Consider the following 21,232-nt stretch of genomic DNA (forward strand, 5'->3'; position numbering starts at 1 on the left):
GCGGGTCCTGCGGCCTGGGCCCCGCAGGGTCGTGTACAGCGTCATGGCGCGCTTCCTCTGCGCGCTTAGGAGCCTTCCCTTCCGAGAAGTGCCCGGGTGGGCGGTCCGGGGCCGAGCGGACCGGGGCGGCGTCGGCGCGAGTACCGGACCTGAGGACGCAGGTAGGACGCGGGCCTTGCAGGCCCCGCCGCCACTTCCCAGCTTTCGGTTTCCCTTCACTTGCCAGCACTTGGGAGCCCGACAGCTGGTTCTGGACCTGGCGCTTACTTTCTCGGAAAGCTCCTTCGGGACGCCCTGCCCGCCCACCTCCTTCCTTCTGCGACAGCTGGTTGTATATTATTAGGGGCGGGGGGAGTCACTGAACCCTATGAGGATTTGTGTAAAGGTACAGATCCTCTCTCCAAATGTGCACACACTTTTTTTTTTTGCATAAAATGTTACGCTCTAGAGCCGGGCCTCAAGGTGTTGGGTCAGCAGCCCACCCCGCGCGCTCTCTGCTGCAGTGGCCCCTGCTCTATTACACTGTCCACCTTCTCCAGTTATGTATGCTGCTTTTCGCGTCTGAGAAGCAGGCGGTTCAGACTTTGCATGCCTGTGGATCTGCTCCCTGACCTGCTCTATTTCTGTGTTTCCAGGACCCAGGGAAACGTGTGGACTAATGCCATACCTCCTTTAACCTGATAACCATCGTTAGTCAATGGCTGTGATACAAACTAGGGAAAAGTGTGTCTATTTTCTACAAAACGCCTTTGGCTGCTCTGTGGGACTGGGGCACGTTTACATTTCATCCTTTAGTACGGAATCACTTGTGGAGACATGCGTTAGCTGGCACCGTATTTCAGGCCTATTTCAGGGGAATCTAGTGCCTCGTGTACATTGGCTTTATGGGCAGATGCCTAGCCATCCAGTCTCTGAATCCATTTGTTATGTGTCCACTGAAGACATTTAAAGCTACATATCTGTGCTGAAAATGTACCCAGTCACTTGGAATGCTTTTTATCCCTTGAAGTTTTCAAAATGCTGTGTTAAATAAATAAAAGCCCTGGCAGTGTGCAGTGGGAGCTGATCCAACATGACTTGGGACCATGGCCTTCAGAACCTCTTGGTGTCTCTAATCAGCCAATCTGATTATTTGTTCTGTGCCTACTGTGTGCCAAGCATTGGTTTCCTGAGAACCACAGGTGATGGAAACATCACAGCTGTGGGCTGGAGCTCTTCTCATTCCCGTTTATAGGGTGGTGGTTTCAGCAGAAATTTGTCCCATGTTTGTACTTGGTGCTGTCAAAAACAGCCTAATGAATTGCCCTGGAATCTGAGGTTCTTCAGCAACGTTAAAATTTGGCCAGGGCTTCCCTGGCGGCACAGTGGTTGAGAGTCCGCCTGCCGATGCAGGGTACATGGGTTCGTGCCCTGGTCCGGGAAGATCCCACATGCCGCGGAGCAGCTGGGTCCGTGAGCCATGGCCGCTGAGCCTGCGCGTCCGGAGCCTGTGCTCCGCAACGGGAGAGGCCACAACAGTGAGAGGCCCGCGTACCGCAAAAAAAAAAAAAAAAAAAATTTGGCCAGACGCCAATACAGGAACTGCTAACTTATCAGACACCCCCTCCTGGGAATTCCTTCTAAGGAAATAATTCTAAAGAAGAACAAAGTTATATGTGCACAGATGTCTTTAACAGAATTACTCTTAAGAACTAGAAACTGGCTCTAACCCAAACATCCATCAGTTAAGGAATGCTTAAGTAAACCATGAAAGTTCAATTCAACAACTAGTAGGCAACCACTGAGAATGATGGGCAGGTAATAGTTCTGTGGTTAAGGGGGTTTCAGAGTCGACAGTGTCAATCACTGACCCTGTGTCTTTGGGCACGTCTTGAACTTGGTACGCTGAAGCCTGTTTTTTTCTTCTGTAAGGATAGTGATAATGGTAGGGTTGTTTTACAGAATAAATGAAAAACAAACCTAAAAATGTTTTATCACAATATTGGTGCTTAGTAGGCATACAGTAAGCATTAGTTATAATTACATAAAAAATGGAAAGGTTAAAAGTGCAGCTGCATTCAACCCTGTGTTGTGGACTTGGGGCCTTGTTTATATATTGGCCTAGTTATCCACGTCGTGGGGAGGACTAGTGAGACATAAACAAGTACAGAGGTTTGCTGATGGGGAAACATTTTATAGGCTATACATTTTATCACTTATAGCCAATTATCACACAAGCATTATACATGTGCTTTTAGCAGTAAACTTAAAGCCAGCAGTGACACACCTCATAAGTCATTATACTCTGTGATAACTAGGCAATTTTTTCCATCCCAAGCACTGGGGTCAAAAATGTGGTTGAAAGCAAAACAGTAGCTTTCCACTAGAATTCTTCAAATTTCTTACCCAGTTCAGCAGTATGATCTGAAAGTTATCGTATGTTTTCCATATAATTTAACATACTAAATAATCCTAGTTACTTTAATATTTCTTCTGAGATGTCTAGGGGCCCTTTGGAATACTCGAAGTTAGCTTGAGAAAGAAACTTACTGTTATCAAAAGCACCTCAATATTCCTGAAAAATTTTGTTCTCTTAACAGGGAGAAAGAAAACCTAATTCCAGTTTTGTACCAGCTTACTATTAATAACAAAGTTCATTTACCTAATTAAATCCAATCTAATCTTTTTTTTTTTTTTTGGCTGCATTGGGTCTTTGTTGCTGTGCGTGGGCTTTCTCTAGTTTCAGCGAGCGGGGTCTACTCTTTGCTGCGGTGCGCGACCTTCTCATTGCAGTGGCTTCTTTTGTTGCAGAGCAGGGGCTCTAGGTGCACAGGCTTCAGTAGTTGTGGCACACAGGCTCCAGAGCGCACGCTCAGTAGTTGTGGTGCACAGCCTTAGTTGCTCCGCGGCATGTGGGATCTTCCTGGACCAGGGCTTGAACCGTGTCCCCTGCATTGGCAGATGGATTCTTAACCACTGCGCTACCAGGGAAGCCTGTAATCTAATTTTTTTTTTTTTTTTTTTTTTGTGGTACGCGGGCCTCTCACTGTTGTGGCCTCTCCCGCTGCGGAGCACAGGCTCCGGACGTGCAGGCTCAGCGGCCATGGCTCACGGACCTAGCGGCTCCGCAGCATGTGGGATCTTCCCAGACCGGGGCATGAACCCGTGTCCCCTGCATCGGCAGGCGGACTCTCAACCACTGCGCCACCAGGGAAGCCCCCGCAATCTAATCTTAATCACTCCTTCAATGTACAAAATTCTTTTCTCAAAATTCCCTTTTTTTGCAAACCTTTTATCACTTTTTGTATCCATATGATTTGTCCCTTTTCTTTGCCCATCCAAAAACAACCAACTGTAAGACAAATTATTATCCTTATTTTTCCTCAACAAATATATCTCCATTCTTCATACTTTCTCTCGCCGACAACACATATCCTACTTGCTTTCCACACTGAAATGCTTCCCTTATCATTTTTAGTAGCTTTAATTACATATTACAATTTTTAACCCTTAAAAGCCTTAACAAAACCAAGAAACAAGTAATTGAACTGTTATACCAGCATTTACTGATTGGCAAACTTAAGAACATATTCCATAACCTCTAAAAACTTACATTTTTCTCATAGCATAATTTCTCTTTAATGTGGTACAAGATGTGTGTTTAATAAACCCAAACATCTTTTGAAGTTTTACTATTTAACCCAAGGCTGAAGTCTCAGGCAAAGTGGGCTGTGTTTGTATTTCAAGGACATGATAAGAGTTAACATCAAGCTTTCTCCTATGCATATTTTGGTTCTCTCAGGGTCAGAATTCTGAAAACAGTGTTTTATCAAGCCAGCTTTCTCTAACTGCATATGCAAAAAGAATCGGTTTTGGAATTTCAAAAGAGTTTCATCTTATCCATTCTTTTCCAAAATATAAAGAATACTGTTGTCATATATTGTTTAAAAAATTATCTTCCTTTTTCTTTAGTCGTAATCTCATAGCTAAAATTTTTCTAATGAATTGAACCTGACCTTACCATTTTACAAAAGACAGCAAAGATACCAATCACACAAATGGAATACACACTCACATACCAGAAGACACAACTGTCACAATCCTCCAAGACAGTGACCCATGTGGCGTCCCAAACACTTACCCAACACAGAGGGTCCTCGACAGTAGACACACGTCAGAACCAACTGGCAAAATGCCCAAATGACACACTCAGTGCTCACAAACAGCCCTCAATGTCAGACACGTCAGAACCAATTGGCAAAATACGCAGATAGCATTTCGTGCTCAAAAGAGAAGTTTGGCCGGCTGCACACCCGTGGACTTACTCGGTCATGGAGCTCCTCAGTTTGTCCAGCATGTTTCCGTTCCACCAAGGAAAATCGTACGCTGACAGCCAGTGCCGAGCAGGGGAGAAACAGGGAGGATCCCCCAAACACATGGTTTCGGCAGCTGCTAGGAGCGTCCCCCCAAACCCCACTCCCGGGGCCAGCGAGCCTCGAGCAGCGGCTCCTCACAGCCATCCCGGCGCGTCATCATGGCGGCTCAGCTCGGCAAAACCCCGCGAGCAGATATCGCGAGAGTGCAGCAGCCCCAGGTTGGGAGCCAGAAACTGTAACCGAAGATGGGGTCGGACTCGCCGCTCTAAAGCCAATAAAGCGGCCAGGTTGGTGGGAAGGAAAGTTTGCTTTATTTCAGAGGCCGGCAGCCTGGCGGGGGAGGGGGCAGAGGCCTGTCCAAAGGCCGACTCTCCCCACTGACAATCAGTGGGCAAGAGCTTTTATACATGCTGGGAGCGGGCTACACGCAGAAACAGCGCAGTCAGCTCTGACAGTCATCTTGAAGTTGGTCATCGGTGGTCTGATCAGCATCATCTTGGGATTGTTTTAAGTGCAGTTAATGTTCAGTTCCAGGGTCAATTTGTTCCACTTCTTTAAGGCCAGCTCTCAGAATTGTGACTGCTTATGTCGTGGCTATAGCCTGGTCATCATGTAACTTCTTCCACCTTGCGGGGTTTCAGTATCTGTAAGACAACTCACAGGGTATGGCTCAGAATATTACCTATAGCCCTTGAGGAGGAACTAAAAGTCCTTGACTTTGCTTAATGACTAACCTATTATTATTTGGTCTTGTTGGACTGTTTTCCTTTGTTTCTGCATTTTCTCACTTCTCTGATTAAACTTATTCTTTGGCTAAAGTTTTTCCACAGACAAAAGGCAGCCTGAGGACATGGGGGGCAAGCACCATAGGGTCCTGCTCCATTTCACTAGGACACTGCATTCTTGTGGTTTCCTTCCCACCTCTCTGCTTGTCCGCATTTCTTCAACGTGTATATTGCGGAGAGCCTCAGAGTCCAGCCCTCAGGCCTCTCTCTCTGTTCTGTCTACACTCACTGACTTGGGGATCTTCCAGTCCAAGATAAATAACATCTAAAGGCTGAGGAGTCACAAAGTTATATTTTCATCCTAGACCTCTCTTGGAACTCTAAATCCATATATCCAACTGCCTAGTTGACATCTCCACTTGAATATCTGATTGGCATTTTTAAAGTTAACAAATTCAAAACCAAGTTCCCAAACCTACTCCTCCTGTAGTCTTCCCCCATCTTTCAGAGCCCAGAAGCTGTGGAGTATGACCCTTGGCCCTTTGCTTTCTCTTACCTCCACATCTGACCCATCAGCAGATCCCCCGGCTCTACCATCAGACTGTGTCCAGCGTCTCGCTACTTAGCCACTCTCCTGCTGCCACCCTGATCCAGGTTTCCACCTCTCAGCCAGATTAAAGTAGCCTCTGTAATGGTTCCCCTGCTTCAGACTTCACCCTGCTTCAAATACTTTTTTAGTATATCTACCACTGATCCTTTTAAAATATGATAGATCATGTCATGCCTCAGCTAACCTTCCAATGACTTCCAGACTCACTCAGAACATAAGCCAGTGTCCTTACAATAGCCTTCAGGGCCCTAAATGATCTGGCCCCCATCATCTGTCTGCTGCCACTTCTACTAACCTTCCCTGCTGACTCCACCTCCGTTGCTCTGGCCTCCTTGCTGTTCATCAGATGCGCCAGCCACACCCAGCCTGGTGCTTCTCTTGCCTGCAGTGCGCTTCTTCTAGGTATTCATGTTGTGTGTTTGTTCATTTCCTTCAACTCTTTGCTGAAATGTCGCCTTCTTAATAAGGCCTTCCCTCATTATTTTAAATTGTGTGTGTGCATACGCACACATAAATACGTACACAAACATCCTCATGCTCTCTAATATCCTTTGTGATTTTTGAAAAAATCATCTAAAGTTTTACATTCTTAGTTACTTTACCTCAACTCCATAAGGGCGGTGACTCTCGTCTGTTTTCTTTACGTCTGTATCCCCAGCATCTAGAATAGTGTCTGGCATATAGTAGGTGCTCTATGAATATGACCAAATGAATGAAGAAATGAATATCAAATGCCAAGGCACTGATAAATAGGGGTACACTGAACAAAGACACAGTTTTTTCAGACTTTCAGCTTCTAGTTGAATGAGACATCCAGACAAATTAACCTGCGATTGTCGTGTCTATCATGGAAGCACTGAGGGCCGTGAGAACCCAGAGGAGGAGCTTGCAACCCAGACTTAGGGGGTCAGGGAATATTTCTTGGAGAAGATAACATGTAAACTGAGACCAGAGATTGGAGACTTCGGTTTCTGTCCTGGCACGTAAGGATCTTAGAAGTCTTCACTCCATCTTAACAACAAGTAAAAAGCTAAACAAACTATGATGTCTTCTGGGGGAACTCAGAGGACCACAGTTGAGAGGGCCTGAAGCATAGTAGAAGGGAGAAGTTGGAAGTGGTAAGCAGGGCCAACCATGAAGAGCCTTGGAAGTCACATCAAGGAGTTTGGAATTTATCTTGAGGGTATTATGTCACATTGAGCAGTTTTGGGCAGTGAGGAAAAAGAAGTGGTTGGAATAGGGGAGGGCATACAAATTAGAAAAAAATCTGTAATATTCTGTGCTGGAGGTAATGGTGGCCTGATCCAAGGTAGTTGCAGAGGGGTAAGAATGAGCAGATCCTAGAGTTATTTAGGAAGTAGAACCAACGGGCTTGGCGCAAGGGCAAGGGAAGAGTCATGGATGGTGGCCTGGCTCTCTGGTTTGAAACATGGAGTTGATGAGCTGGAGCACATGAGAGGAGGACCAGATTTGGGTTGGGGTGGAGGAGATACATGAAATTCTTTTGTTTGGGATGGGCTTAGTGGAGATATCCAGGTGTGGATTGTGTATGGATCCAGTACTCAGCAGAGAGATCTAGGATGGAGGGAAAAAACAGGTTCGGAGTCTCATCATGTAGATGGTACTTTAAGGATAAAATCTCCCAGGGTGGGGGAGGGGGTGTGGAGGAATGATAGAAGAAAGCCTAAGACAGACAGACTCCTCTAAAGAACACCAGTATTCAAGGATGGCTAGAGGAAGGGGAGCTGAGAAAGGTTGCTGAGAGGGAGGAACTGGAGAGACGGGAGGATTTGGTGTCATGCAAGCTGAGGGAGTAGACTATACCAGGAAGAGAGAATGTCTAGTGTCACTTCTATGGAGAAGTAGATGGGATGAGGATGAAGTGTTCCTGGGTGTCCCTAAGAAGTCCTGGTGAGCTCTCCAAGAGCAGACTCAGTGCAGCGCATCCCACCCAGAGGCACATGATGTCAGCTGGCCCCACTGTCGGTGATGCTAACCTTGCTTACTTGGTTGAGGGGGTGATTTCTAGACTTTTCCATTGTAAAGGTACATTTTCTTACTTGTAAAATTGATAATTTGAGGGATATTTTGAAAATGTGTAACTATTCCATTCTTCAACAGTCTTTTCACCCAAGGGTTTTAGAATTCCCTGATGATTCTTGCTTGAATCCGTCTATTATTTTAGTGATTGCAAAAATGGTGATTTTAAAAATTTCATCATTCCTTCTCCCTTTGTTACTTGGCATTCTGCATAATAACTCTGAAAGTCACTAAGCAGTAATAATGATCACATGAATACATTTTGCTTTGCTCCCCAGGAGCTGAGTTCCTGAAAAATTTGTGTGTAACTGAGCAATATTTCCATAGGAGTATTTCAGAGGTATATTTCCATTGGAAAAAAGAAATCCCCATGGCCTTATAAAAAGTATTTAAGAAAGGACACCTTCTAATATATTTAACAGATAAAAACCCTTAACTAAAATGTAGACAACCATAGCAGTCAATAATATATAATACTGAAAATACCATATTGTGCAGTGTTATGAACTCGTGATGAAGATACAAGTCTTCTCTTGCTGAAAGATTATTTACGACTTTCTTTTTTGTAACCAAAAATGAAATTCAGCTACGATTTTCTGACATGTTTGTTATGTGGGTGGTGACATCACAGGTAGTTAACATTTCATCTTCAGTGCTGTGGTCAAGTTACTAACCCTTTGGGCCTTATTTTCTCCTTTGTAAGTTGAGGTGTAAGCAGATGATAAGGTCCTCTCATATTCTTAACGTTGGATGATTAAAACGTTTGGATGATTAAAACGTTTATTTATTATAATATACATTAGGCTTCCTACTTCTCTTTGGCTAAAGTTATTATGTTTACACTCACTGGAAAAAAAAGTTGTAAAAACGAAGCTGAAGGGAGCAGAAGAAAGGAAGACAAAAGTGGAAAAAAACCATGAAGCATGATAATAGATTATGGTAGGTCTCAGTTTCCCGTTCAGGAGTATGTGCTATAGGAGTCTCTTATTTTTTCCACACAAAAGAATTTTTAATAAGACCTCCCTTGACAAACAAAATCAGAGATATCTTTATAAACCAGCAAGGAGGAGGGGTTTAATAACCCACTGGCTCCACGATCTTTTCTCTCCAATCACTCAGCTACTCCCAGCTGTATCCTGACAGGAAACACTCCTTTGAACGTAGTAATAGAAGAAAGATGAATTTCTACCCTTAGTAACCCAAGGAGAATTTATTCTACCTTATTTCGTATTTCAGGTGCCTCTTATCTTCTGTGCCCCAGCAGGACTGGAAAACTGGCTCTCTACTTATTACTCATTTCTTATTAAACTAATGAGTCAGTTACAGTATTTTGTACCTGAGCTTTCTGGTCTCTGTGAAGAACGAAGGGGTGGAAGCTTTCTGGTCTCTGTGAAGAACGAAGGGTGGAAGGGGTGGAAGGGATGGCGTGTTTTGCCGGGAGATGGTGCACTTTAGTAGAGAGGCTAGGGAAGAAAAGGTCATTGTGCCTTACTGGGTTTTTTCCAAGCAAAATATATTTTAATAATATAGAAAATATAAAAGTCCTTAACTTGATCACAGACATCATTTGAAAGTCAGTAGCACCCATCTTATAATTTGCAATTTGTCGATCATTGCTATTAAAGTAAATAAATTCTTATACAGTAGTAATTTTGAGATCCCGAACAATGCAATGAAATACGAAAAACAATTAAAAATATAAATATTTGTAGTAAAGGCATGACTCTAATTCTTTGGGTAAATAACTAAATTTTCTTAGACAAATCCAAGGAAGTCAACCTCAGCATTCTGGGCCTTGCTGTTTTAATTTTTTTTAATCCCTATTTAACGACACAGGGTCCCTTACAAAGCGGAAGCCAGTTCTCTCCAAGAGTGAGTGGCAGAAGAAGCTGACTCCAGAGCAGTTCCATGTCACGAGAGAAAAAGGGACGGAACCGGTAAGCTACACCGACTGACAGTTTCTGAGTAGATGTGTTGGGGGCAGGGCAAGACAGGTTGGAATCTATCTCGCTACGAAACCTAACTCATCATCTGCTCTGCGAATCTGGTGCCTTTCATTGCTCTCCTTCTTCGGCCATGAATATCTATCCAGTTGTGCAAACCAGAATCCTTCCTCTGGACACACTGCCCTCCGTCGTCGCCTCGCCCACCCATTCTGCCTCCTAAAGAACCTTCCCATACTCGGCTTCCCTCCGCTGCTCTCACCTGCAGGCTGGTCCAGGCTCCCCCCAGCCCTGGCTTGCGTGCATTTGCCTCCAGATGCTCTCCTCACAGCTGCCCTCCTCACGGCTGCCATTCTCTTTTGGAAACAGATCTGACCACATCACCCCCTGCTCGAAATTCTTCAGTGGCTTCCCACTGCTTTCAAAGTAAAGAGAAAAGTTGAAAAGTGGCTAATGAGGCCCTAAAGGCTCTGGCCCCTACCTCCACCCGCTGTCCTCAGATCTGGCCACATTTCCCCCTGGTCGCTGCACTCCGGCCACACTATCCTCTTTCAGCTCTCAGACCCTGGGCTTCCCCTCCATTCGGGCCTTTACACCCTGTGTCCTCCCCCACCACCAACACCCGGACCCATTCACACGTACCTTTCAGCTCTCGGCCCCACTCTCACTCCCACAGGGAAGCCTTTCCTCAGCCCCGATGGGTTTGCTTTTACCAGTACTTTCTCTTCTTAGCATTTGCCATCCTTGGTATATACCCCAGCACATAGCATGGTGCCTGCAGATAACAGGCGCTCAAAAAATAAACCGTGGTGACTGTCACATGACTGCAGGCCATGAGAAGGACACATTATTGAAGCCGACTTCGGTAATCTCAGCTTTCTTTCATTTCCTGAGAGAACAGCCCTCAGTGGTTCCTCATTATAGTATGTACCATGTTTACTGTGCTGCATTTCCCAACAAGTAGTCTGTCTCAGTCCCAAATATGACCACTGGAATATAGTTATTGAACCAGGTTATTAGATATTTTCATTGGTGAAGCAGACCCCACGGAGTGGACCACAGTGCAGCGGTTTCAAAAGCTGTAGAATATTTATATCTTTGAATTGAGCAGTCCCTGCAAAATTCAGGTAAGCTGTCCATGTGCTATGACCGTGTAACCGTGGTCTCACCCTCGACTTCGCCACTGATCCTAAAGCTGTTAGACCGGCCAGCAGATCCCAATAGATTCTGGTGAAATACTGGTATTTTTGAAAACTTCCTGTGGGTGGGATTTTAAGAAAGGCTTCACTGGGAAAGAGACTACATTAGCCATAGTGCAGATAGCACAGGGGAGCCACACGTGATTCCCTGTGCAGTTGTGTGCATTCCCATAGCATTGTAAGCCGGCCCTATTCTGAGGGACAGAGCCACGCAGGGTGTGGAGCTGGAGACGGCAGCCTGGAGATGAGCTGCCAGATGTTTAGGAGAATAAATATGTGGGATTTTCAAACAAATGGTATAATATACTCTGTGCATTTGGCCCTTTGACAAAATGAGCATCATCTATTATTTTAAGTAATGTTATAAATCCCTTTCAGTTGATCCATTTCCACAGTTAACTTTTTAGAACGTTGCAGAACTATAAGCCTTAGTTAGCTCCATGAGGGTAAGGAAAGAGAAGTAAAATGCCTCAGCTTTCTATTTGGTGACTCAAAATTAAAATTCAGTTGCACATGCTCTTTATTGGACAGCAGTAATTTGCTAGCACTCTGCTAGGTACGACGAAGGGGTTTACAGCCTGGTCAAGCGATAACTAAAAGTCAAATATCAATAGAAGGTAGGTTTTATGCAGGTCATTCTTTGCCTTCCACATCCGCCATCCACATGCCTCATTCTGCTCTGAGTTCTGGGAAGACTAACCGGCTCCCTTGCCCTCTGACTCCTGATTGGGTTGGCCCCTGGGAGATGCCAGCAAGATCAGAGGGCACAGTGGAGAAACAGGCATCCAGGGTCCCCCTAGGACTGTGTTCCTCCCATGCAGGTTGCAGCTTCTGCAGGCAGCCCTCCCCTCCAGCTGCAGCCTCACGGGTCCTGCCCGCTCTGTGTCCCACAGGCCAGTAGCGTGTTCTCAGTCACTGGCCCAGGGGTGCTTCACCTTCCCTGTTGGTCTCCATCGGCCCTGTCCCCACCTTTGTAAATAGTGCTGTGTGATATTATCTGCAAATCATTCCTTTTGAGTGTGTCATCTGTTTCCAACAGGTATGTATTCATAGTATGGAAAAGATAAAAGAAGAGAGAACTCGCATTGGTGCAGACAGACTGTGTTAGCACGGGCTGCTGTAGCAGGATGCCACAGACTGGGCTGCTTAAACAACAAACATTCATTTCTCAGGGTTCTGGAGGCTGAGAAATCCCAGATCAATGTGCCAGCCAATTCAGTTCCTGATAAGGACTCTCTTCCTAGTTTGCAGATGGCCACCTTCTTGCCGTGTCCTCACGTGGTGGAGAAAGAGGTCATCTCTCTCATGTCTCTTCTTATAAGGGCACTAATCCCATTCTTGAGGGCTCCACCCTCATGTCCTCATCACCTCCCAAAGGCCCCACCCCCTAACACCATCACATTGCGGGTCAGGGCTTAAACTTGAACTTGGTGGGGGCAGTACACAAATACTCAGTCCTTAGGACAGACTTTGAAAACCCAGGGGAAGGTGTATCTTGAAAGTCATTACGTCTCTGACTCTGACAGTCACGCATTTCAGTTCTCTCTTCTAAATAATTCTTGAATCTATTCTAGTCTTTTTATTTCCACTGCTCCTGCCACAGTTAAATCTAGGCTTGAACTGGTGGCCGTTTGACTGTCCTTTGCCTCCAGTGTCTTCCTGCCCCAATTCCAATCCATTCTTCATGTGCATGTCAAGTACTCCTTCTGTTGATAAAAAACAGCTCTGATCGTGTGCACACCCACTTTAAAAGTTTCCAACGGCTTTCCATTTTCAGTGGGATGGCACGAAAACTCTTTAGCGTGGTCTGACAAAGCCACTATGATCTGGCCCTCCCCACCTTTGCAGCAACCTCTTCTCCCTTCTCCACCTTGCCCTGTTCTGTCACGTGGGCCCAGCCCAGGCTGCTTGTCTGTCTGAAATACTCTTCCATTTCTTCATTTGATTAACTCTTACTCATCCTTCGGAACTCAGTTTAGTGTCTTGGCATTTCCTGTAATAAACACCAATCAGCCATGCAATGAAAAATAATGATGATAGAAGATTAAAGAAAAAGAAAACCCTGATCTCAGACATCTCAGACGTTACCTGGTGCAGAAAGCCTTGGTGAAAACTCCCCTAGTAGTAAAGGGCCTAGTGCTATCCTCACTCCCTACTAACCTCTCCATCAGAGCTCCTGTCATGTGGTGTGACAGCTGCCAGCTCACGTGTCTCTTCCCAATTTGGTAGCAGATTCCAAGTGCAGGAACTGTGGGTTGGTTTGGTTTCATTTTGTTTTTCCATCTCTGCAGCCTTAGTACCCAGTCCAGCACTGGATACATACTAGGTTTTCAAGTAAATACTGGAATGAACAAGCGAGAAGCCCTAAATAAGTGATAGGCCTTGTATAAAACTGGGGAGGAAGGGTGAGAGGGCAGACAGAGGAAATCAGGTAAGGAGGCGGAGGAGAGATGTCATTTCATAAAATACATCAGCTAAGGATTCTTTTATGTTTGATTTTTTTTCTTTAACTTACTGTGCTATCAGTTCCCCGTCACTTCCTCTGCCCAACTGTCCCTGCAATGACAGAATTATATTTTGAATATTATCAGGCTGTCCCGATCGCATGAGTAGGCTTCTCTAGATCACCTTCAGGTCTGGGTAGCCCTTTGGCATGTGTGCCTCATCAGCCCAGGTGGGGGGGATGCGAAACTTCCTTTTCACTCCAGATGCCCATTCATGCCAGCGTTGGGTACAGGCCTTCGAGGGGACGGGCCAGAAAAAGACCAGCTCACCACCATTCGGATGTCTGCAGCCAAGTTCAGGGTTTTTAAAGAGGGAAAACATCCAAGTGTGCTGAGATGGTGGGCTCAGTAGGTTAATTTGAAATTGTCCATTATGCAGCTCCCTGAAAATGGGCTGTTAGTCCTACCACGAGGAGTGTGAATGTTTGACCTGTGGACTTGTCGAGGTAGGACGTCTCGAGAGGACCAAGGGGGCTGCTCGTTTCCTGAGTCAGTGCTGGGACTCAGTGACCCACCCTGTGCCTCAGCTTCTCTCCATAAAATGGGACAGTGCCTGCCACTAGCCACTGCTTGTAGATTTTCACACTAGGCTTGTTCAAGAGTTTCTTTTTTTTTTTCTTTTGCGGTACATGGGCCTCTCACTGTTGTGGCCTCTCCCATTACGGAGCACAGGCTCCGGACGCGCGGGCTCAGCGGCCATGGCTCACGGGCCCAGCCGCTCTGCGGCATGTGGGAATCTTCCCGGACCAGGGCACGAACCCCTGTCCCCTGCATCGGCAGGCAGACTCTCAACCACTGCGCCACCAGGGAAGCCCAAGAGTTTCTTTTTTTTAACATTCCTTTGACAGGAGATGACGAAAGGAACTGGGCAAAAATAGTCTTTTTTTTTTTTTTCAAACAATGAGATCAGTTTACAAAATAACATTAAAAAAAATTAGTCTTGGCTCATTCATTGCCTCAAGTCTCCTTGTGTTCCTCTCGGAACCTGCAAACTCCTAAGCCACAATTAACGTGGTAATTTCATCTAAGTAGTAACTTAGGCCCTGGGAGAATCTAGCTCATTATTTAGCATTTATTAAGTATGCAGTGTCCTAAACACCACGTAAAGCATATTAAAGGCACAAGCTAATCTCACTGAGCTTTGCTTTTTATATACCTATATCCTGTCTTTAATTGGAGATTTCAAAGTGTTTTAGACAGTGGACTAGATTCCTGTTGTATTAATAACTCTTTTGAAATGGTGACCAAGATCTTACACAATCCAGAGGTGCGGTTCTCTTGCTTTTTCACAGGCTTTGATGTTCTTGGGTGAAACATGCTATATAAATACAAAGCATTATTAATGTCATAATTTGAATATTTGGCACAATAAAGCCCGGTCGTAAACAAGCCTGTAGGCTTCTTCACTGGGCGTGTTGTAATTTTCTCTCCAGTGATATTTGCACTTTGTCAGATTAGTATAAAAATTCCTTTATTGGGAGACTTAATCTTGGATTTGGATCTGCTGTATTGTGTCCTGCTGGCGTTATGAGAAACCTGAAGGTGATGTATCTCATTTACTTTCAGCCTTTCAGTGGGATCTACCTGAACAACAAGGAATCAGGAATGTATCACTGTGTGTGCTGTGACAGCCCGCTTTTCAGGTGAGATAAAGATCAAAAGGTACCGAAGGAGAGTAAGCCTCTAAATTCATACAGCTCTGCCTTCTGGGGCCATGATGTTTTTAATTGCCCTTCTCATTTGGCCTGGTTGCTATAAGGAGGGCTGTTCATTTAAGATTCTTGCCTATCTTGATTATTTCTAGTGTTTAGAGCATTAACTTCTTAGCCTACATTCTTTCTTTCTGTATCCCCAAGAAACAGCTAAAAACAAAAGAAACTTGGTGGGCACCTTACGATAAAGCTATTAGAGTTTTTTTCCTGGGAAAGCATTTAAATAAATCTAAACCATAATGGTATTTGCTTGGCCATGTGATTAAAACTGTATCTCTCCCAGGGAGAAATGGGTTTATAATTTAATTTAGGAAATGTAGAATTTTATGAGGATAGATTCCCCACAGTGCTTGACGGTAGTGAATACCATGCTCTCTTCTATGTAGCTAAAAGTAAATTTAATTGTCCCTTGATTTCAAAGCCTCTTTTAAGTCGATCAGGATCTGAAATCTCTCAACAAAGGCTTTTTTGTTTAGACATGCAGGAAACAGTCTAAAAAAAGTAGATTCGATGAAGAAGAAAGGAAAACATCTTTGAAGTCCTGTTTTTCAGAACTTCAAAGATGTTTTCCTTTCTTTTGCATCAACCCTAAATTGGTTTAGACTAAAATATAAATCAAGCCAGCTCTGTGAATCTTCCATTAGGCAGTGCTTCATTATGTGCCTTGGGCTTTGAGCAGACCTGGGCTTTCCTAGGCTGCTAATGTGGGCTGAATTTGGAAAGCCAGACCCCGCCTGCAAGGATGAGGAACAATTAGGATTGATTTTCCTTCACGCTTACGGAAGGGCAGAGCTTTGTCCGGCTTCATTCACTCTGTCGGTGGCTGGTGAGGAGATAGCAGAGATGGCAGTCAGGGGAATTCCCTGGCAGTCCAGTGGTTAGGACTCCTTGCTCTCACTGCCAAGGGCCCGGGTTCAATCCCTGGTCGGGGAGCTAAGATCCCACAAGCCTTGCGGCACGGCAAAAAGATAAATAAATAAATAATAAAATAAATCTTTAAAAAAAAAGAAAGATGGCAGTCAGGCTGAGATGGCCTAGGGGAAGCTAGGAACAGTAAAATGGATGCATATTTCTGAACCATTAGTTATTCTTTGACCTTTGGTTCTATTAAAAGGGAGAAGTGGGACCTTGAGATGGCCACTCTGCTTTTAGCCAAAGAACCGTGTTGTAAAAGTATAAAGCACGGCCTTGTGACTATGTAGTAAACAGCCAGATGTTCTGTTTCCATCTTTTGACTGTGAAGGCAAAAGATGTGAGGTCATCTTTCAAGACCATGTTCCTTCCTACATCTGAGTCTTTGTTTTCAACTTCATTGGCGTTCCAGTTTCTGTACTGTAAAGATGACACTCTCTTCCTACCCAATGCCCAGCCAGGTTCTGTCAGTAAATCACAGAATGTTGGGGGCAGGTAGGGACCGGAGAGACCAGAGCAAAAAACTCTGTCTAGTAGAACTTTCTGTGATGATGGAAATGTTCTGTATCTGTTCCGTCCACTTCGGTGGCCACCAATCACACATGGCTGTTGAGCACTTGAAATGTGGCTGATGCGGCGGAAAAACTGAATTTTTATTTCATTTTAAATAATTTTAAATAATTTAATCTTGAAAGGCCACATGTGACCAGTAGCCACTGTATTAGCACAGTGTTCGTCCAAATTAAGGAAGCTGAGCGACCATCCCCAAAGCAGCCAAGACTAATGAGAATACCAGCCAGTTCCCCAAAAGCCCTTTCATCAAGTGGCCAGTTTAATGACCTACCAACCTGTTTGTTTCTTTTCAATCATTTAGTTTTAGTTGCAGTTTTCATTTTCTTTTTTTTTTTTTTTTTTTTTTGCGGTATGCGGGCCTCTCACTGTTGCGGTCTCTCCTGTTGCGGAGCACAGGCTCCAGACGCGCAGGCTCAGCAGCCATGGCTCACGGGCCCAGCCGCTCCGCGGCATGTGGGATCCTCCCGGACCGGGGCACGAACCCGCGTCCCCTGCATCGGCAGGCGGACTCTCAACCACTGCGCCACCAGGGAAGCCCTCCATTTTCATTTCTTAAGGACTTTTGAGTTTGTTCCATTTTTTTCCTCCCACTGCTGCTGCTGCTGCAGCTGAGACTGAGAAAAATAAGAATATATTCATAAGAATCTTTTATGTTCCAGAACGTACTCTTCTTAAAGATGCATTTATTTATAGGAGAGACAGTGTAGTACAGTGGTTAAGTCTGTAGATGTACATCCTGGCTTCACTGCTGTGTGACCTCAGGCAAGTTTCTTAACCTCTCTGTGCCTCAGTTTCCCCACCTGTAACATGAGCATGCTAGTAGTACTGAATTCATAAAGTTGTTGGGAGGATTAACTGAGTTATGAGTTAATACATGTGAAAGCACCAGAGCAATGCCTCACACATGCCAAGCACTGGATACATGTTAGCAATGAGACATTCTTAGAGACAGATCCTTCTTAGGGCCATATACATGAATGTGTCTTTGATAATGAGGAACTCTTGAGAATTTTTTCTAATTAATGAGAATCTATAAATGAAGACTATATTCCTGACAGTGCTTCCCATTCAGGAGGGTGGATAGCTGTAGGGATTCTTGTTTGACCTCTCATTTTCCCTCTCTCTCTGTCCCCAGTCTCCAGCCTCAGTAATAGACAGCAGGAGTAGAAAAGAAAGAAACATTCCTTCAAATGCTTGTACAGAGTCAAAACCAGGTGAAAAGTCAACCAAAACTAAACAGTTAAGGAATCAAGTGGATGAGGGATCACTGTCTCCTGGCTGCTGGGCTCCTTGCTGCCTGCACACTTCCCTTCAGGCCAAACCAGTATGGTGCACATTCTGGGGGAGACAACTCAGAGACATTTAGTCCAGGGCTTCCAAGTCAAGAGCGCTCTAGGGATTTTATCACTCCCCTGGGGACTCCAGGCTGTTGCTTCCTTAACCTTGGAATTTTGTGACTTTGCCCCTCCCCTGCTTCCTCTATTCCCCTCCCTTCTCCTCCCCCTGCCCCCCCCACACTGATTCTGAAAGTGTTTATTAAAATCTACTGTGAGATCACATGTTTCATGGTCATAAATCTTAGAATAGAAGGAAACTGAGAGCCTGATGTTAGTTCCCTTTTTACAGAATATCCTGACATCCTAGGTGTTAATAGGAACTTAGTAACATTGTTAACCTTTTGTGATCTCCCATTCCTTCAAAGGAATGGAAATTCTCCTACCATGAGGGTTGTCAGTTGTCACCAAGTGCCTCTGCTGCTGTTTGGGGGGCTGTGGAATTTCCAGAAACTAAGATAAAAACAAAGCAAATAAACATATAACAAAACTAAACAAAAGAAGCACCTCTAAGAGTACATGACTAAAGATGGTCCAGAATGGTTTTAGCTTCTCAAGGGAGGGCCTTACAATCTGCTAATCATTTAAATATGTATGTTGGAATTTCTAATTCACCTTAATATTTAAGTTTTCACTCTTAAATGATACATGATGGGCCTCTCATATTACCTGGTAAAATCTCCCGATTCTGTTAATTGCATCAATAATACTTTTATTGTTTCCCATCAAATGTTTTAAATGACTTTTTATTAGTCTTAGATTCATTCATTAAAAAAATTATTATATTCATAATTCTCCATCAAAATTCCTTTAATGATCACTAGTTTATATATAATGTTCAGTGTGGAAAAGCTATGATTAAAAGATACTTAAAGTGGTTTTCCCTGGACCAAAGTAGCTCGGATGAATACTTTTGAACCCTTGGAAAACAAAAAGGGTTGCAGAGAACCCAATCTGAATGTGCAGACACTTCTCATTGGACCCACAGCTGCTCAAATTTCATGGATACCTGTTACTACTACTAATAATGATATTTAAAAAATAATAGCTACTGACTTAAGTACCACGTGTCTGACACTATGCTAAAAACAGTAAAGTAGAAAGCATCTCAGTTAATCCTCTCAGTAACCCCATGAAATAACAATGCCATTATGATTCTGAAGATCAGGACACAGAGGTTTTACAAGATTAAATAACTTGCCAAGGTTGCATAGACATAACAGACAGAGCCTGGCTTCACCCGAGTCTCTCAGAAGTCAACCTCAGAGCTATACCTGAGTTCCTGGGATCTCTTCAGGGCTCTTCGAGGTGCTCCCTTTTGCAACTGCGTATCCGCGAGACCACATCCTCCTACACTTCAGTCGAAACAGCACTGCAGCAGACTGAATGCACGAGCACATATAGTCAATTGTCATTTTTTTTAAGCTAGACATTAAAGAGATTTACAAAGTTATAAAACAGTGCAACTCTTCCCACTAAATGTTTGTTTCAGTTTCGAAAATAGAATTATTGTTGTAAAAATAGGTTATGTTAGCATGTAATGAATTTATTATTTTTAAAAATAATTTAATGCATATATATTTTTTAAATTCTCACTTATAATTTCTAATTTGTTAAGTATCGATAGACAAAACGCATGTAAACAAAAGTTCTCAGAGATCCTCAGTAATTTTGTAGTACAGAGGGGTCCCAAGACCAGAACGTTTGAGTCTCTGTCTTGCACTAGACTCTTTCTGCTGGGGTTCGTGCTCTAAACTGAGCTTCCTTCTGTGCTCCTAGTCTAGGGATTTGATTATTTGCCACTTTTCCCCCCTCTTTACTCAGTTTTTGGTGTTTTGGGGTTTTTTTTGAAGAATTTACAATTCATTTCTTGTCTCTCCTCCTCAGATAGAGAGAGCCATTTCCCTGCCCTTTAAAATGTTTTCCTAGTGTGATTTAAGGAGTCGTCTTTCAAAGCACTTAGAGTGAGTCTCTGATGAGTAGATTTGCCTGTTGCCCTCCTCCTCTTGCCGGCTCCTCTGCCACCACCATCACCCGCCCCCAGCATCATTCGTCCCTGTGGCGCTTCCCCAGGAAGGTCACTGCACTGCGGTGATGACTCTGGGTGCCCAGGCTTATCTATCACCACTTGCCCCACAGCACAGCTCCTTAAACGCCCAGAGCATCTCTATAACGTAGATATGATTATCCGCATGTTACAGATGAGAAAACTGAGGCTTGGAGAGAATAAGCAGCCTGTCCAATCTCACACAGCTAAGAAGTGACACAGGCAGCTCCTGAACCCCTGAAGGCAGTCAGGCTTTGAATTTCGATAACCCGAAGTTCCGGTGGCTGAAGACGGCTGTTTCATCAGTTCTCACGCTTCTCTGATACACTAAACTCACAATGCCCTCCTTCGACCACTATTATTTCATTCCTATTTCCCCCTTTCCTACGTTTAGAACGCAGGGATTTGATCTGTTTCCTAACGTGCAGCAGTTCACAAAGCTCCTCATGTTTTTAGTCCTTGAGAGGGATGCCTTCGACATCAAAGGAACAAGAAATCTTTGACCTGATGAGATGGCGTCTTTAATAGTGGAGATGCAGTGGGCAGATTCCTGTGGAACCAGTGGTTCACAGAACTGGCCTTGGGGTCTGGCAGAGGAGAAGGGAATCGAATCGTGCTTGGAAGAAAAATGATTCGGGGCATAAAATGCTCTTTGTATGGTAATAGCAGCCTTCACAGCTGTAATGTCATGATGTCTAACACAGCTCTGAGAAAAAGTACTGCTCAGGCACTGGATGGCCTTCGTTTTCTGAGGCTCACGGGACGTCTGGCTCTGATGAGAGTAACACAGGGATCCTGCGACGTGTGGACACCTCGTTGGGACCAGCTCGCACAGAGGTCATCTGCAAGCAGGTGGGTGTCTTTGTTTTCTCTGATTGGCTTTCCCCAATGCCGCCCCAAATGCCACAGAGAGCTCGCTTGTCCTTGCATATCTGGTGTTATGGCCGGGAGCACTTTTGTCACGGAAGCACCTTGGGTTTCTCCCGTGCTGCTGGTCCCTATCTCCCATCACTCTGGGCACTGCAGACCCGAGAAGGAGCCTTTCCTGATTCAAGCCTTGCAGAGATGGGAGCAGAGCAAGGATCTGAAAGAGAGAGCTGGCCCTTTACATTCTGTTGCACAGAGACTGTGGGACTCGAGGGACATTGTTCCAGCTAATGATTAAGAACTCTCCAGACAGTAGGGGCTTCTTAGACAATGGGTAAATTTCCAGGATGTCCGGCCCCCTTCCGAGAAGGAGGGAGATAACAAAATGTAAAAAAGGTGTCTGTCAAAGAC

At 44.5% G+C, this 21,232-nt stretch overlaps 1 protein-coding gene and 1 pseudogene across 1 annotated transcript in view; both read left to right on the plus strand.

Moving 5' to 3' along the window:
- MSRB2 (methionine sulfoxide reductase B2) overlaps positions 1 to 21,232 on the plus strand; it is a 22,929-nt gene continuing 1,697 nt past the window's right edge. The window contains exons 1-4 of the mRNA XM_027121819.1: positions 1 to 161; positions 9,567 to 9,667; positions 14,943 to 15,019; positions 20,659 to 20,806. Of these exons, the coding sequence (XP_026977620.1) occupies positions 44 to 161; positions 9,567 to 9,667; positions 14,943 to 15,019; positions 20,659 to 20,806 (444 nt within the window). The 5' untranslated portion in view covers positions 1 to 43. The remainder of the gene's footprint in view (positions 162 to 9,566; positions 9,668 to 14,942; positions 15,020 to 20,658; positions 20,807 to 21,232) is intronic.
- LOC113628340 (cytochrome c oxidase subunit 6C-like) overlaps positions 20,697 to 21,232 on the plus strand; it is a 16,179-nt pseudogene continuing 15,643 nt past the window's right edge.

The sequence above is a fragment of the Aethalodelphis obliquidens genome, unplaced genomic scaffold, assembly GCF_003676395.1.
Source record: "Aethalodelphis obliquidens isolate GAN/ISIS:26980383/991018 unplaced genomic scaffold, ASM367639v1 scaffold23, whole genome shotgun sequence".
NCBI lineage: Eukaryota > Metazoa > Chordata > Mammalia > Artiodactyla > Delphinidae > Aethalodelphis > Aethalodelphis obliquidens.